At 43.6% G+C, this 18,631-nt stretch overlaps 1 protein-coding gene across 1 annotated transcript in view; it reads right to left on the bottom strand.

Annotated features, from left to right (window-relative positions):
* LOC112224251 (diacylglycerol kinase gamma) overlaps positions 1-18,631 on the bottom strand; it is a 165,948-nt gene that overhangs the window by 5,835 nt on the left and 141,482 nt on the right. Inside the window, exons 23-24 of the mRNA XM_042319263.1 lie at positions 1,433-1,553; positions 581-641 (exon numbers count right to left, since the gene is read on the bottom strand). Of these exons, the coding sequence (XP_042175197.1) occupies positions 581-641; positions 1,433-1,553 (182 nt within the window). The remainder of the gene's footprint in view (positions 1-580; positions 642-1,432; positions 1,554-18,631) is intronic.

Raw genomic sequence — 18,631 nt, 5'->3', positions numbered from 1 at the left:
TCTGGTACTTCTTTTCTACTTCTAAATCCTTAACATATAATGTTATGTTATTTTACCATCATTTCCTGCTAAAGAAATAGCCATCTTTTCATGCTAACCCACAGATAGAAGATTCACTTTTCAGAGCAACTATCTGACCTTGAAATCCAAATAACCAACAAAGTACAGAACATCGAACACTGTGCCTCAGCTCAGCCTGACATCCCTGCAGGTTCAACTGCATAAAGGAGGATGGGGCGCTGAGGTTTAGGGTGACACACTTCTTTTCTCAACACTATTTAAATTGAATTGCTCTATATATAGCAGAGGGCATTTTGCTGTTGCTACGTGATGTGTGAATGGATTCCAGCGAGCATTTCCTCCTCCTCTAATGACATAACCAGTCAGTGGTCCGCTGTGACAAAACACTGTTTCAATTAACACAGCTGTCACAGTGAAGGTGGGGAGTGTGATGGAGAGGGATGGAGGGAAGAGAGAAGGAGAGAAGGAAATTGAAAAGGCATAGGGAGCAGGAAGGGAGGCAGGTGGAGGTGTAGCGTGGGTTTAGGGTGTGTGTTAGTGTGTGTGGTGAGTCTCTGACCGTGCATGGGGGCTGCATCCAAGGCTCCCCATCAATCTGCATGGGCAGCAGCCGGGATGTCCTGTGAGTAGAGAGATAGGGGGTCAGAGTCAGATCACATGCACCTCTGAGGCTTGATTTTCAAATTCATACTGTCCATACCATCCCAGGACCAGAGTCAAACACTGCTGTCTTTGTTCCCACGAGTCCTTTTCCCAGACAGGCCCCCACTCTAAACAAACTCACAGACCCCCCCCCCACCCCACCCCACCCCACACACACACATACAAAGATAGTTTAAGCCTTTCATGTATGCCTCACCAGCTAGGGAAACTCAGTATGGGAGAATGACTGATGAATGTTATTTTAATTCTGTTTTCGGAAAATATTAAGGGTAGGCTGAAACAGGTGAGGGGAAAGCTTTGATTGAGTCCGCTATAAACTGTACTTTAACTGGCCTTACTGTGAATGTTTAATGGAGCGGGAACTGCTAGAGCAACAACAACATGTGAACTAATTCCACTTTTCTAAAACAGATTGGTTGGTTGGCATATCCAAAAGTGGCCTGAGTGCCCTCAGACGTGTGAAAAAGCTAATCTGTCAGGCCATGATGACCAGACTCTCTGTGGCTGTAATGAGTGAGTCAGCAGGTCAATGTTCTGTTTACTGGACACAGAGGCTCAGAAGAAACTTCTGTTTTAAAGAGTGTGAAGTGAGGAAGAGAAGGGAGCAGGAGACACTTCTGTCTGCGGGACTCAGCTCTGGTTTTGGTGACGGAGACACAACGGGATGGAAGTGGGGAGAAGAAGGGAGGAAGTGGGGTGGAGGGATGGATGGAGAGACAGAGGGGATAGTTGCAGAAATGGTCCTGACCTGATGGTGACGTTAGCACATTGGGCCAGTCTGCGGCCAGCACTCTTCAGGCCTGAGTAGATCTTCCCCATCTCCATGGCGCCCTCCAGACCCACCACCTCTAGCAACTGGTCGCTCAGGTCTGGGAGAGGGAGAGGGAGATCAGTTAATACTTTCTGAGCAAAGAAAGAACAAAGGAAATGGAGAATGGTAAAGTGCATTAACGAGTTTTGAAGAGTTTTGGTTAGGTCATAGAAGGGCACTAGAACAGCTAAAGACAGGCTGTAGTACATTTTGATTGTGGCCCCTATTTTTTAAATAAATCAAATCAAATGTTATTGGTCACATACAGATATAAAGCAGATGTTATTGCGGGTGTAGCAAAATGCTTGTGTTCCTAGCTCCAACAGTGCAGTAGTATCTAACAATACGCACAAATCTAAGAGTAAAATAATGGAATTAAGAAATATGTAAATACTGGATCGAGCAATGTCGGCGTGGCATTGACTAAAATGCAGTAGAATAGAATACAGTATATACAAATGAAATGAGTAAAGCAGTATGTAAACATTATTAAAGTGACTAATGTTCCATTATGACCAGTGATTCCAAGTCTATGTATATAGGGCAGCAGCCTCTAAGGTGCAGGGTAGCATAACCAGTGGAAGGTGGCTAGTGATGGCTATTTAACAATCTGATGGCCTTGAGATAGACTGAAAAACAGCTTCTCTCTGTCCCAGTTTTGATGCACCTGTTGAGGAACTTGAAGCTTTCCACCTTCTCAACTGCTGTCCCGTCGATGTGGATAGGGGAGCGCTCCCTCTGCTGTTTCCTGAAGTCCACGATCAGCTCCTTTGTTTTGTTGACATTGAGTGAGAGGTTATTTTCGCTGTCTCGTCATTGTTGGGAATCAGGCCTACTGCTGTTGTGTCGTCTGCAAGCTTGATGATTGAGTTGGACTCGTGTGTGGCCACGCCGTCATGGGTGAACAGGGAGTACAAGAGGTGGCTGAGCACCTTTGTGGGGCCCCTGTGTTGAGGATCAGCAAAGTGGAGATGTTTTTTCCGATGTTCACCACCTGGGGGTGGCCCGTCAGGAAGTCCAGGACCGAGTTGCACAGGGCGGGATTCAGAACTAGGGCTCCGAGCTTAATGATGAGCTTGGAGGGTGCTATGGTGTTGAATGCTGAGCTATAGTCAATGAACAGCATTCTTACATAGGTATTCCTCTTGTCCAGAGGGATAGGGCAATGTGCAGCGCGATGTGATTGCATCATCTGTGGATCTTTTGGGGCGGTAAGCAGATTGAAGTGGGTCTAGGGTGTCAAGTAAGCTAGATGTGACATGATCCTTAACTAGCCTTTCAAAGCACTTCATGGTGACAGAAGTGAGTGCTACAAGGCGAAAGTCATTTAGTTCAGTTTGCTTTCTTGAGTACATGAACAATAGTGGACATCTTGAAAAGGGGAAAGCGGACTGGGATAGGGCGCGTTTAAATCCAGCCAGCTGGTCTGCGCATGCTCTGAGAACGCGGCAAGGGATGCCGTCTGGGCCGGCAGCCTTGTGAGGGTTAACACGCTTAAATGTCTTTCTCACGTCGGCCACGGAGAAGGAGAGCCCATAGTCCTTGGTCGGTGGCACTGTGTTATCCTCAAAGAGGGCAAAGAAGGTGTTTAGCTTGTCCGGAAGCAAGACGTTGGTGTTCGCGAGGTGGCTGGTTTTCCCTTTGTAGTCCGTGATTGTCACATACGTCTCGTGTCTGAGCCGTTGAATTGCGACTCCACTTTATCTCTCTACTGATGTATTTTTATTCATCCTCCCGTTAAGAATACACACATCCTCATATGCTTATGGTTCAGGAACTTTAGATAGCTAAAGGTAATTAATGCCTTCATAAAGCACCCAGGAAATAGATTTTCTACATACAATTTAGATAGATTCTTCAACTATTCAGGTCTGGTTTCTTCCTCTACTTTCTACCCACTACAATCTCAATGTCTCTCATTTGCTCCCTCTCACTCTCTGTCTAACTTAACCATATCCCCAGTTAATCAGCCATGTCAGTGTGAGCAGATCTCAGGTGCTCCTGAACTGATTAACAGTGCAGGGCCTGTGCTCTGCCAGCTGACCACCTAAAGATATCCTGCCTAGTTTATCCACACAGAGGGAGCTGAGCCTGCCTGTCTGTCTGCGATAGTGAATCACTGGAGCCATCCTCAGCCCAGTGAGGGACATACACACACAGAGACACGCACAAACACATACACACACAGCACTGATCGGACCATCTCAAAGGGCCCCGTACCTAATTTCACTCCTGTCCCATACAAGCCCTAACATGCAGGGATGCCTGTTTTGACTGACTAGGTTATAGTCAAATTGTGACAGTGTGTTTGTGTGTGTGTGCAGTCATGCCTGTTTTGACTGACTAGGCTATAGGGGGACTGTGACTGTGACTGTGTGTGTGTGTGTGTGTGTGTAGTCATGCCTGTTTTGATTGACTAGGGCTATAGGCGTGCTGTACGGCCCTTGGCAGTTTCACATCGCTGTCACCCGAACCGTTCTGCCTTTATGCAACAAACAGGAAACGGTCGCGTGGCTGCTGTATTTGAGAGGGAGGAGACGACTGGCTTGGCTTGCACAAGGGATCTGATGCAAGCTGAAGCTTGTGTGAGATGAACTGTCATTGGTGGTGAACACTTAGTAATGTACACAAAGGAAATGAGATTACTTCCACAAAAGTCTGTGAGAGGTCAAAGTGTCTATACATTGTTCTCGCTAAAATTATCTATATCTCCAGCACAGCTGAGCAGATGAGACAAAACACACACACTAGTGTGAAGTATTGGATTTTTACTTCTTCAGAGTTTATGCTTCTTTTAAGTTAGATTTTGACTACTTAAAGTCTTTATAAACATATTTGCTGTGCTGCATTCTGTGGAATCGCAATACATAAAGTACAGGTCATGTGTGTTCCATTTGAAGAATTTAGCCATTTCGTGCTTCACGCTAGATGCTGTTAAAGTTCATATGGGAATAAGTAAGTCAGTAAGTCTCTCGCACTCTTAAATATTTTACATGACAATTTTGCAGCAAATGACAGATGAGGGATGGGGTGAACCATTCAAAATCACCAAAGGTAAAACACAAGTAAAGATGCTGGCTCCACAGCATGACACATTACCTATGGGGTTAAAGCAAATACAACTGTAAAGTATCATTAATACACTGGAAACTACAAACACACAGTGTAAGCCTACAGCGAAATCTGATGTTTAATGTACTTCTGCTTCGACTTTAGTTTTCAGAGTGAGTCACCCTAAATACATTTTGCGGTCTCAATTTTTTCTACACAACTGAAATGATGCTTGGGCTGAGAAAGCAGTATTTGACATGCACAGAAAATAACTGATTGCTGTGAGAATAGATCTGCTGGGTTTGAAGAGGGGACAAAACACCCTTGCCATGGGGACAAATGGGAACAAATAGCCCTGTAGCCTCTCCCCTTTACCCCTGTGCCCCGGGTATATGCCCACTCATCAGTTATGGTCACACCGTCCTTAATCAACCAGCGGGGAAACCATCCTAAATCAGTCAGAGCAGGGGAAATCACTCTAAATACAAACATCCCCCATCCCTCTGCCTGCCTGCCTACCTGCCTGCCTGCCTGCCTGGCCTATGGGGGCCATTTTGTGCTCCTGTGCCCTGGATGCCCACTGACTGATCAGACATGGGACACATCCTAAATACAAACACCCCCATCTTTCTGTTTCCCTGGTCCACTGGGGACATTTAACCCAGGGCGTCCCAGTGGTGGTGGGTATTTTGTCAGCCAATGCCTCGTCCTTCCACAACCCAGGGGACTAGACCGGAGCACCAAGGACGCGTCTTAACTAAACCCTCGGCTTGTGTCCCACATGGCACCCTATGCCCTAGGGGTCTGGTCAAAAGTAGTGCACTATTTAGGGAATAGGGTGCCATTTGGAATGCAACCTCAGGCTCAGTCCCAGTAGTTTTTCCCAGAAAGAATAATAGGATTGCGATCCATTAAGAGAAAACTGGGCATGAATAGCCCTGGATTAGTGGCGGAGGGACTAGTGACACTATGGACGCTATGCAGCCACTAGTACATACGCAGGTTTCACATGACAGATGGGACTCTACAGGGACTGGACTATCCAGAAACAGCAGAGCTCTTCTTGGTACATGAGATGATTTAATAAGAGCAGAGCTGAGTAAATAAACACATACAGAATATTCAACCTAATAGAACATGTTCTATATCTAATAGCTGGATATATTAATTGCCTAATAATTACATAGCAAAATGTTAGAAATGTTATACAAATGTTAAATATTTACATATTGTATTATGTTACTTTTGTTTATTACATTGATATATTCCTATATCCTTATAATTAAAATTCCTTGGACACACCTACTCATTCAAGGGTTTTTCTTTATTTTTTATATTTTCTACATTGTAGAACAGTGAAGACAGCAAAACTATGAAATAACACATATGGAATCATGTAGTAAACAAAACGTGTTCAACAAATCTAAATATACATTTTATATTTTAAATTCTTCAAAGTAGCCACCCTTAGCCTTGATGACAGCTTTGCTCATCCCAAAACATCTCAATTTGGTTGAAGCCAGGTGATTGTGGAGACCAGGTCTTCTGATACAGCACTACATCACTCTCCTTCTTGGTAAAATAGCCCTTACACAACCTGAGGTGTGTTTTTCCTGTGGAAAAACAAATGATAGTCCCACTAAGCGCAAACCAGATGGGATGGCGTATCACTGGAGAATGCTGTGGTAGCCATGCTGGTTAAGTGTGCCTTGAATTGTAAATAAATCACCAACATTGCCATCAGCAAAGCACCCCCACACCATCACACCTCCTCCATGCTTCACGGTGGGAACCACGCATGCAGAGATCATCCGTTCACCTACTTGGCGCCTCACAAAGACACGTTGGTTGGAACCAAAAATCTCAAATTTGGACTCATCAGACCAAAGGACAGATTTCCAACAGTCTCATGTCCATTGCTCGTGCTTATTGGCCCAAGTAATTATTTTCTTATTATTGGTGTCTTTTAGTAGAGGTTTCATTGCAGCAATTTGACCATAAAGACCTGATTCACGCAGTCTCCTCTGAACAGTTGATGTTGAGATGTCTTACTTGAACTCTGTGAAGCATTTATTTGGGCTGCAATTTCTGAGGCTGGTAACTCTAATGAATTTACCCTCTGCTGCAGAGGTAGGGCTATCTTCTGTTTACCACCCCTACCTTGTCATGACACAACTGATTGACTCAAACGCATTAATGCCAAAAGATGGCGCCGAAGAACATGGCTGACGTTTTACATTCTCCCAACCAATTGTGCTATTTTGTCATTTTCTTTGCGTTTTGTGTAACTTATTTATTTATTTATTGTGTACACAATGTTGCTGCTACTGTCTCTTATGACCAAAAATAACTTCTGGACATCAGAAAAGCAATTACTCACCGTGGACTGGAAAAACTTGTTCCTTTAACGAGTCCGACGAGCAGGTTATCCTGCTTTCACTGGAACAGGCCCAGTTCCACGCCTTTTGCGTGAAGAAAAGACGCCAGAAAAGGGGCCACAAATCGGGCATCCTTTTGAGAATCCGGAGGCGAGCGAGTAACTTCCACTGCCTTCGATTCTTCTTGCTAACGTACAATCATTGGAAAATACAATCGATGACCTACGATTAAGATTATTTTACCAACGGGACATTAAAAACTGTAACATCTTATGTTTCACAGAGACGTGGCTGAACGAAGATACGGACAATATAGAGCTAGCAGGATTTTCCATGCACCGACAGAACAGAGACGCTACCTCTGGTAAGACAAGGGGTGGGGGTGTGTGTCTTTTTGTCAATAACAGCTGGTGAGCGATGTCTAATATTAAAGAAGTCTCGAGGTGTTGCTTACCTGAGGTAGAGTACCTTATGATAAGCTGTAGACCACACTATCTACCAAGAGAGTTCTCATCTGTATTATTCGTAGCCGTCTATTTACCACCACAAAATGAAGCTGGCACTAAGACCGCTCTCAACCAGCTCTATATGGCCATAAGCAAAGAAGAAAATGCTTACCCAGAAGCGGTGCTCCTAGTGGCCGGGGACTTTAATGCAGGCAAACTTAAATCAGTTTCTCCAAATTTTTACCAGCATGTCACATGTGCAACCAGGGGAAAAAAATCCTATACCACCTTTACTCCACACACAGAGATGCATACAAAGCTCTCCCCCGCCCTCCATTTGGCAAATCTGACCATAATTCTATCCTCCTGATTCCTGCTTACAAGCAAAAACTAAAGCAGGAAGTACCAGTGACTCGCTCAATACGGAAGTGGTCAGACGACATGGATGCTACACTACAGGACTGCTTTGCTAGCACAGACTGTAATATGTTTCGGGATTCATCCAATGTCATTGAGAAATACACCACCTCAGTCATCGGCTTCATCAATAAGTGCATTGATGACATCGTCCCCACAGTGACTGTACGTACATATCCCAACCAGAAGTGTGAAGTGTGAACTGAAGTGAGCACGAGAGCACAAGCTATTCTGGATGACTGTGTGATAATGCTTTCAGTAGCCGATGTGAACAAAACCTTTAAACAGGTCAACATTCACAAAGCTGCTGGGCCAGACGGATTACCAGGACGTGTACTCAAAGCATGCACGGACCAACTGTCAAGTGTCTTCACTGACATTTTCAACCTCTCCCTGACCGAGTCTGTAAAACCTACATGTTTGAAGCAGACCACCATAGTCCCTGTGCCCAACGGAAGCTAAGGTAACCTGCCTAAATGATTACTGCCCCGTATCACTCACGTCAGTAGCCACGAAGTGCTTTGAAAGGCTGGTCATGGCCTACATCAACACCATCATTCTGGACACCCTAGACCTACTCCAATTTGCATACCGCCCCAACAGATCCACAGATGACGCAATCGCAATCCACACTGCCCTTTCCCACCTGGACAAAAGGAACACCTATATGAGAATGCTATTAATTGACCACAGCTCAGCGTTCAACACCATAGTGCCCACGAAGCTCATCACTAAGCTAAGGACTCTGGTACTAAACACCTCCCTCTGCAACTTGATCCTGGACTTCCTGATGGGCCGCCCCCAGGTGGTAAGAGTAGGCACCAACACGTCTGCCATGCTGATCCTTAACACTGGGGCCCCCCAGGGATGTGTACTTAGTCCCATCCTGTATTCCCTGTTCACCCACTCAATGTGAGCAAGACAAAGGAGATGATCGTGGACTACAGGCGGGCCCAACAGACCCCCATTAACATCGACGGGGCTGTAGTGGAGCGGGTCTAGAGTTTCAAGTTCCTTGGTGTCCACATCACCAACGAACTATCATGGTCCAAACATAGCAAGACAGTCGTGAAGAGGGCACAACAAAAACTTTTTTCCCTCAGAGACTGAAAAGATTTGTCTTGGGTCGAGAGCACCGGTTGCATCACCGCCTGATATGGCAACTGCTTGGCATCTGACTGTAAGGCGCTACAGAGGGTAGTGCGAACAGCCTAGTACATCACTAGGGCCCAGCTCCCTGCCATCCAGGACCTATATAATAGGCGGTGTCAGAGGAAAGCCCATAAAATTGTCAGAGACTCCAGTCACCCAGTTTAGACTGTTTTCTCTGCTCCCACACGGTTAGCGATATCCGGAGCGCCAAGTCTAGGACCAAAAGGCTACTCAACAGCTTTTACCCCCAAGCCATAAGATTGCTGAACAATTCATAAAATTACCACCGGACAATTTCAATTGACCTTCCTCCCTTTTGTACAGTGCTGCTACTCGCTGTTTGTTTATTATCTATGCATAGTCACTTCGCCCCAACCTCAACTAGCCTGTACCCCCGCACACTGACTCTGTACCTGTACCCCCTGTATACAGCCTCGTTATTGTTATTCTTATTGTGTTACTTTTTATTTTAGCCTACTTGGTAAATATTTTCTTCTTCTTGAATTGCACTGTTGGTTAAGGGCTTGTAAGTAAGCATTTCAAGGTAAAGTCTACACTTGTTGTATTTGGCGCATGTGACAAATAAAGTTGGTTTGATTGTGAATGAACTTTAACACAGCACAACTGTTAAATACATTCCAGGTGACTACCTCATGAAGCTGGTTCAGAGAATGCCAAGACTGTGCGAAGTTGTGATCAAGGCAAAGGGTGGCTACTTTGAAGAATCTCAAATAAAAAAAAATATTTAGATTTGTTTAACACTATTTCATAGTTTTGATGTCTTCACTATTATTTTACAATGTAGAAAATAGTTTTAAAAAAGAAAGAAAAACCCTGGAATGAGTAGCTGTGTCCAAACATTTGACTGCTACTGTATATATCTCAATCAATTCACAACTTCTGTGCATTTACTAATGACACAAAACTGGGAATTATTCTGGGTGAGGAAGAAATCACAAATGTTCCTGTCAGATATGTATATGATTGCCATAGCCTGAGGGACATCACATGAACATTAATTCTCTGAAGTATTTACATTGTATATAACTTACAAGTGATACACAGTGTAACCATCATCCATGTACATTTTGTTTTTTATTTGTTCATTTTTTCATAATCATATTTGTATTGAATTAAATGTATCAACTAAAGATTACACAATACAACAGCAGTAGTGTTGTACCTGTATACATGATTATTATAAACTGGATTTCATTATCCTCATTGCATTTACTGAAATGCTGTACCCCTATATAGCTTTGGCAATATCTACAAATTGTATTTCAAGCCAATAAAGCAAGAGAGAGAGAGAGAGAGAGAGAGAGCGAGAGAGAGAGAGAGGAGAGAGAATCACCATGATACTTTTTTCTCTCCTCTCCAATGTTTCCCGCTCCATCAGATCTGAGCTGCTGTACTGCAGCGCTTCGACAATGAGGTAGAACTAATAATAGAGCAGAATAGAGCTCTTACATAACACAGAAACCCAGTGCATTGTGGGATGGATGGCGGGTAGCTGGCCAAACGACTTTTGCTCCTGCCGTGCCACGGGCAAACACACGCTGGGTATAGTACAGAGATGCTCAACAATTAGGTTAAGACTAATGTGATGCAGTGAAACAAACTGTTCACAAAACAGTTCAAAGGACTACATTTTTGAATGGGATGTGTTTGTGAGAGAGAGGAGAAAAGGAGAAATATGAAACAGTTCTACAAAATAATGTTTGAGGATTGTGATCAGTCCTTTGCAACCAGTCCTGCTATTCTCCACACCAGTTCAATAGTTTTCATAATGAACCACTTGGATACAATTGCTTTGATGATACTATATGTAGATGTGAACCCCCTGAGAACAACCAGAACAGCCCCTAAGTACAGTACTTGTTCCAATAATTGCTCTGGTATTTATTTATAAACTAGTGTTTGTTGTTGTTTCCTTCCTCTGTCCCCTAGCTCCTGGCTCAGTCCGGATGTCATTGTCTCGGGGTGGCCGCAGTGGAGGCCGGAGTGAGGACAGATGGTCAAGAGGAACTAGACCCCACCATGAAACTGTTACTCCGGTAAAGTAAAGGTGCGTGGGCAGTAAAGGTGTGTGGGCAGGTGTGGCCTGCTTGGCCTGCTGACAGTATACAGGAATGATACACATACCCATTATTAGCTCCTCTCCTCTCACTAACCTTTCCTACATCTTCCTTTCTCACATGCTGTATATTTATTCACGTTCTGTTCACATAACATGCTATCTAATATAACAATAATATTCACATACTCTTTAGCTGTCTATGCATCTCTTGTTAAGATGCTCCAAACGATGTTCGAATGTCATTCCTAAACGACACTGATATTTTATGACTCAGTTCTCAAGGGAAAAAACCCAATTGAACTTCAAACTCTTCAGATATGAGGGACACTTCTGAAAAGGCTCCTATTATCCCATAAGAAAGCCTGGCTCATTGAACCAGAATTTCTAGACTGTTGTAAGTATGTGCCAGGAAGCAATAGCTCTTCCCACAATCCTCTCTGAGTGGGTAGTTTTATTATATTTGTATCTATTTCTGTCATGGCAAACAACACAGGAGGGAAATGAAAAATTAACCCTTCTGTTTTAGCTGTGTGAGAGAGAGCAATAACAATAATCTGTATGGCAGAGCCCTGAAATAGCCCACACTATGGCAACGGAGGGACTTAAACTAGGAGCTGTTCAGGGGGAGGGTGGGTGGAGATGACTCCTGCAGGGGAGAGGTTGTGGGAACCTGGCCAGGCTTTAACCTGCAATGGCACACCTTTTACCACACAGAGAGAGAGAGAGAGACCCAGGACAACAGCACAATTAGACCCAACCAAATCATGAGAAAACAAAAAGATAATTACTTGATACATTGGAAAGAATTAACAAAAAAACAGAGCAAACTAGAATTCTATTTGGCCTTAAACAGAGAGTACACAGTGGCGGAATACCTGACCACTGTGACTGACCCAAACTTAAGGAAAGATTTGACTATGTACAGACTCAGTGAGCATAGCCTTGCTATTGAGAAAGGACGCCGTAGGCAGACATGGCTCTCAAGAGAAGACAGGCTATGTACTCACTGCCCACAAAATGAGGTGGAATCTGAGCTACACTTTCTAACGTCCTGCCCAATGTATGACCATATTAGAGAGACATATTTCCCTCAGATTACACAGATCCACAAAGAATTCGAAAACAAATCCAATTTTGATAAACTCCCAAATTCCACAGTGTGCCATCACAGCAGCAAAATGTGTGACCTGTTGCCACAAGAAAAGGGCAACCAGTGAAGAACAAACACCATTGTAAATACAACCCATATTTATGCTTATTTGTTTTCCCTTGTGTACTTTAACCATTTGTACATTGTTACAACACTGTATGTTATATAATATGACATTTGTAATGTCTTTATTGTTTTGAAACTTCTGTATGTGTAATGTTTACTGTTAATTTTTGTTGTTTATTTCACTTTTGTATATTATCTACCTCACTTGCTTTGGTAATGTTATCACATGTTTCCCATGCCAATAAAGCCCCTTGAATTGAATTGAATTGAGAGAGACAGACAGAGAGAGAGAGACAGAGAGAGAGATAGAGAGTGAGTGAGTGAGAGAGAGAGAGAGAGAGAGAGAGAGAGAGATGGAGAGAGAGAGAGGGAGAGAGAGAGAGAGAGAGAGAGAGAGAGACTGAAGAGATAGAGTTGGGGAGGAGGAGGGTGGTAACAAGGGTCCCGGTCACTAAAGGACCCGTCAGCACCTCCTCTCAAGTGTTCCCCTCCTTTGACCATTATCCATTTCCTCCCCATCAACAGCAGTAAATAACCCCTGACTTAATCTATAGACAGACAGTATTTTACACTCACCACTTTCCTTCCTTGCTCTGTAACTCGAGTTGGCTTGACTCTAGCTATCTCCTGTTCCCAGTTGTGTGACACTTCCATAGGGTGAACCTTCTAGTTGTAGGAGATTTGTAGGAGGTGAATCAGAAATTTGAGGTGTCAGTCTGGAGAATCAGGCCAGCAGGGTTTTCACTCTGTGGTAAACTGACTGATTGTATTATCTGTAGAGCACAGCTTAAAAAAGCATGATCTTATTGCTGCAGAGTAAACAAGTGTCATCAACAATTAGTCATAAGCTGTACACACACACACACATACATGCACACAGCTGTGTTTTCTGGAAATTTCTGGATTTTTTGGGTTGTAAAAATGCTATCACCATTAAAAATCCTATGTTCCCTTACCCCTAAACCTAACCCTTAACCTAAAACAAACCTTTAAGCTTAAAATAGAATTGGAACAAATTCAGGACCTGATAAAAACCCTCTTTTCCAAACAGTTTTTGTTTTCCAACCTTTTCAGGACATTAAGGTGAAATGTTAGGACATTGGGGTCCTGATAATGTAGGAAACCAAGTACACACACACTCACACACACTCCTTTCCCTCTGCCTCTCAAAGAGACGTCCTTCTCTGCCCTTCTCTGCATTCTGTTTCCCAGAAGTTAATTTAATAAAGGTTCAACTATGTGGGATGTAGCTAGACTAAAGCACAACATTCCCTCACATGCACACACAAACACGCATACACACGCACTTGTGACACACGTGCACAAGAAAGACACACAAACACAGTGCTGAAGAGTAAATGACAATAACCATTAAATTGTATATGCCTAGAAAACATTCAAAATGCAAAAACTCCCCACCCACTCACACACATACTGACACAGACACTCATACACATACTGACACAGACACTCATACACATACTGACACACAGACACTCATACACATACTGACACACATACTGACACACAAACACTCATACACATACTGACACACATACTGACACACAGACACTCATACACATACTGAATCACAGACACTCATACACATACGGACACACATACGGACACACAGACACTCACACACATACTGACACACAGACACTCACACACATGCTGACACACAGACACTCATACACATACTGACACACATACTGACACACAGACACTCATACACATACTGACACACAGACACTCACACACATGCTGACACACATACTGACCCACAGACACTCATACACATACTGACACACATACTGACACACAAACACTCATACACATACTGACACACAGACACTCACACACATACTGACACACAGACACTCATACACATACTGACACACAGACACTCATACACATACTGACACACAGACACTCATACACATACTGACACACAGACACTCATACACATACTGACACACAGACACTCATACACATACTGACACACAGACACTCATACACATACTGACACACAGACACTCATACACATACTGACACACAGACACTCATACACATACTGACACACAGACACTCATACACATACTGACACACAGATACTCATACACATACTGACACACAGACACTCATACACATACTGACACACATACTGACACACATACTGACACACAACACTCATACACATACTGACACACATACTGACACAGACACTCAACACATACTGACACACATACTGGCACACATACTGACACACAGACACTCATACACATACTGACACACATACTGACACACAGACACCCATACACATATTGACACAGACACTCATACACATACTGACACACAGACACTCATACACATACTGACACACATACTGACACACATACTGACACACAGACACCCATACACATACTGACACACAGACACTCATACACATACTGACACACATACTGACACACAGACACCCATACACATACTGACACACAGACACTCACACACATACTGACACACAGACACCCATACACATACTGACACACAGACACATACTGACACACACACACATACACCCATACACATACTGACACACAGACACTAATACACATACTGACAAACACACTGACACACAGACACCCATACACATACTGACACACAGACACTCATACACATACTGACACGCATACTGACACACAGACACCCATACACATACTGACACACAGACACTCACACACATACTGACACACATACTGACACACAGACACCCATACACATACTGACACACAGACACTCATACACATACTGACAGACACATACTGACACACAGACACCCATACAGACACACAGACACTCACACACATACTGACACACAGACACTCATACACATACTGACACACAGACACTCATACACATACTGACACACAGACACTCATACACATACTGACACACAGACACTCATACACATACACACGCAGACACCCATACACATACTGACACACAGACACTCATACACATACTGACACACAGACACCCATACAGACACACAGACACTCACACACATACTGACACACAGACACTCATACACATACTGACACACAGACACTCATACACATACTGACACACAGACACTCATACACATACTGACACGCAGACACCCATACACATACTGACACGCAGACACCCATACACATACTGACACACAGACACTCATACACATACTGACACATAGACACCCATACACATACTGACACACAGACACTCACACACATACTGACACACATACTGACACACAGACACCCATACACATACTGACACACATACACTCACACACATACTGACACACATACTGACACACAGACACTCATACACATACTGACACACATACACTCACACACATACTGACACACATACTGACACACAGACACTCATACACATACTGACACACAGACACTCATACACATACTGACACACATACACCCATACACATACTGACACACAGACACATACTGACACACAGACACATACTGACACACAGACACCCATACAGACACACAGACACTCACACACATACTGACACACAGACACTCATACACATACTGACACACAGACACTCATACACATACTGACACACAGACACTCATACACATACTGACACACAGACACTCATACACATACTGACACGCAGACACCCATACACATACTGACACACAGACACTCATACACATACTGACACACAGACACCCATACAGACACACAGACACTCACACACATACTGACACACAGACACCCATACACATACTGACACACAGACACTCATACACATACTGACACACAGACACTCATACACATACTGACACTCATACACATACTGACACATAGACACTCATACACATACTGACACATAGACACTCATACACATACTGACACATAGACACCCATACACATACTGACACACAGACACTCACACACATACTGACACACATACTGACACACAGACACCCATACACATACTGACACACAGACACTCACACACATACTGACACACATACTGACACACAGACACCCATACACATACTGACACACAGACACATACTGACACACATACTGACACACATACTGACACACAGACACCCATACACATACTGACACACAGACACTAATACACATACTGACAAACACACTGACACACAGACACCCATACACATACTGACACACAGACACTCATACACATACTGACACACATACACTCACACACATACTGACACACATACTGACACACAGACACCCATACACATACTGACACACATACTGACACACATACACTCACACACATACTGACACACAGACACTCATACACATACTGACACACAGACACTCATACACATACTGACACACATACTGACACACATACTGACACACAGACACCCATACACATACTGACACACAGACACTAATACACATACTGACACACAGACACTAATACACATACTGACAAACACACTGACACACAGACACCCATACACATACTGACACACATACTGGCACACATACTGACACACAGACACCCATACACATACTGACACACAGACACTCATACACATACTGACACACATACTGACACACAGACACCCATACACATACTGACACACAGACACTCATACACATACTGACACACATACTGACACACAGACACCCATACACATACTGACACACAGACACTCATACACATACTGACACACAGACACTCATACACATACTGACACACAGACACTCATACACATACTGACACACAGACACTCCTACACATACTGACACACAGACACTCCTACACATACTGACACACAGACACCCATACACATACTGACACACAGACACTCACACACATACTGACACACAGACACCCATACACATACTGACACACAGACACTCACACACATACTGACACACATACTGACACACAGACACTCATACACATACTGACACACAGACACTCATACACATACTGACACACAGACACTCACACACATACTGACACACATACTGACACACAGACACCCATACACATACTGACACACAGACACTCATACACATACTGACACACATACTGACACACAGACACTCATACACATACTGACACACATACTGACACACAGACACCCATACACATACTGACACACAGACACTCATACACATACTGACACACATACTGACACACAGACACCCATACACATACTGACACACAGACACCCATACACATACTGACACACAGACACTCATACACATACTGACACACATACTGACACACAGACACTCACACACATACTGACACACAGACACCCATACACATACTGACACACAGACACTCATACACATACTGACACACAGACACCCATACACATACTGACACACAGACACTCATACACATACTGACACACAGACACCCATACACATACTGACACACAGACACTCATACACATACTGACACACAGACACTCATACACATACTGACACACAGACACCCATACACATACTGACACACATACTGACACACAGACACATACTGACACACATACTGACACACAAACACTGACACATACTGACACCCATACACATACGGACACACAGACACTACACATACTGACACACATACTGACACACAGACACCCATACACATACTGACACACAGACACTCATACACATACTGACACACAGACACTCATACACATGCTGACACACAGACACCCATACACATACTGACACACAGACACCCATACACATACTGACACACAGACACTCATACACATACTGACACACAGACACTCATACACATACTGACACACAGACACTCATACACATACTGACACTCATACACATACTGACACACAGACACTCATACACATACTGACACATAGACACTCATACACATACTGACACACAGACACTCATACACATACTGACACACAGACACTCATACACATACTGACACACAGACACTCATACACATACTGACACTCATACACATACTGACACACAGACACTCATACACATACTGACACACAGACACTCATGCAAAACAAAAAGTCGTAAAACACAGTACTGTGAGCGTAGTGCAAATAGCAAGCAAGGCAGATCGTTTAAAGGTAAGTCATGACCTGACAGCTTAAAAGCACTGTTAATCAGTGTGCCTGAGGCAAACAAACATTGCTTGACATTTGATGATATCGATTTTTCATTGACCTGAAAAGAGCCAGGAATGCCAGACTGTAATTAGGCCAGTAGAAGGAGCCATGACAGTTCACTGTTGCGGTGTTCAGGAGTCAGAAATGCAGAGGGGGCAACACCAATGATAAGATACAATGGACATAGTCTCATGTCAGATGACGTCACATT

This window comes from Oncorhynchus tshawytscha, linkage group LG03 (assembly GCF_018296145.1).
Source record: "Oncorhynchus tshawytscha isolate Ot180627B linkage group LG03, Otsh_v2.0, whole genome shotgun sequence".
Taxonomy (NCBI): Eukaryota; Metazoa; Chordata; class Actinopteri; order Salmoniformes; family Salmonidae; genus Oncorhynchus; species Oncorhynchus tshawytscha.
Note: the sequence above shows the minus strand (reverse complement) of the source record. Positions and strands in the feature narration are given on the sequence as shown.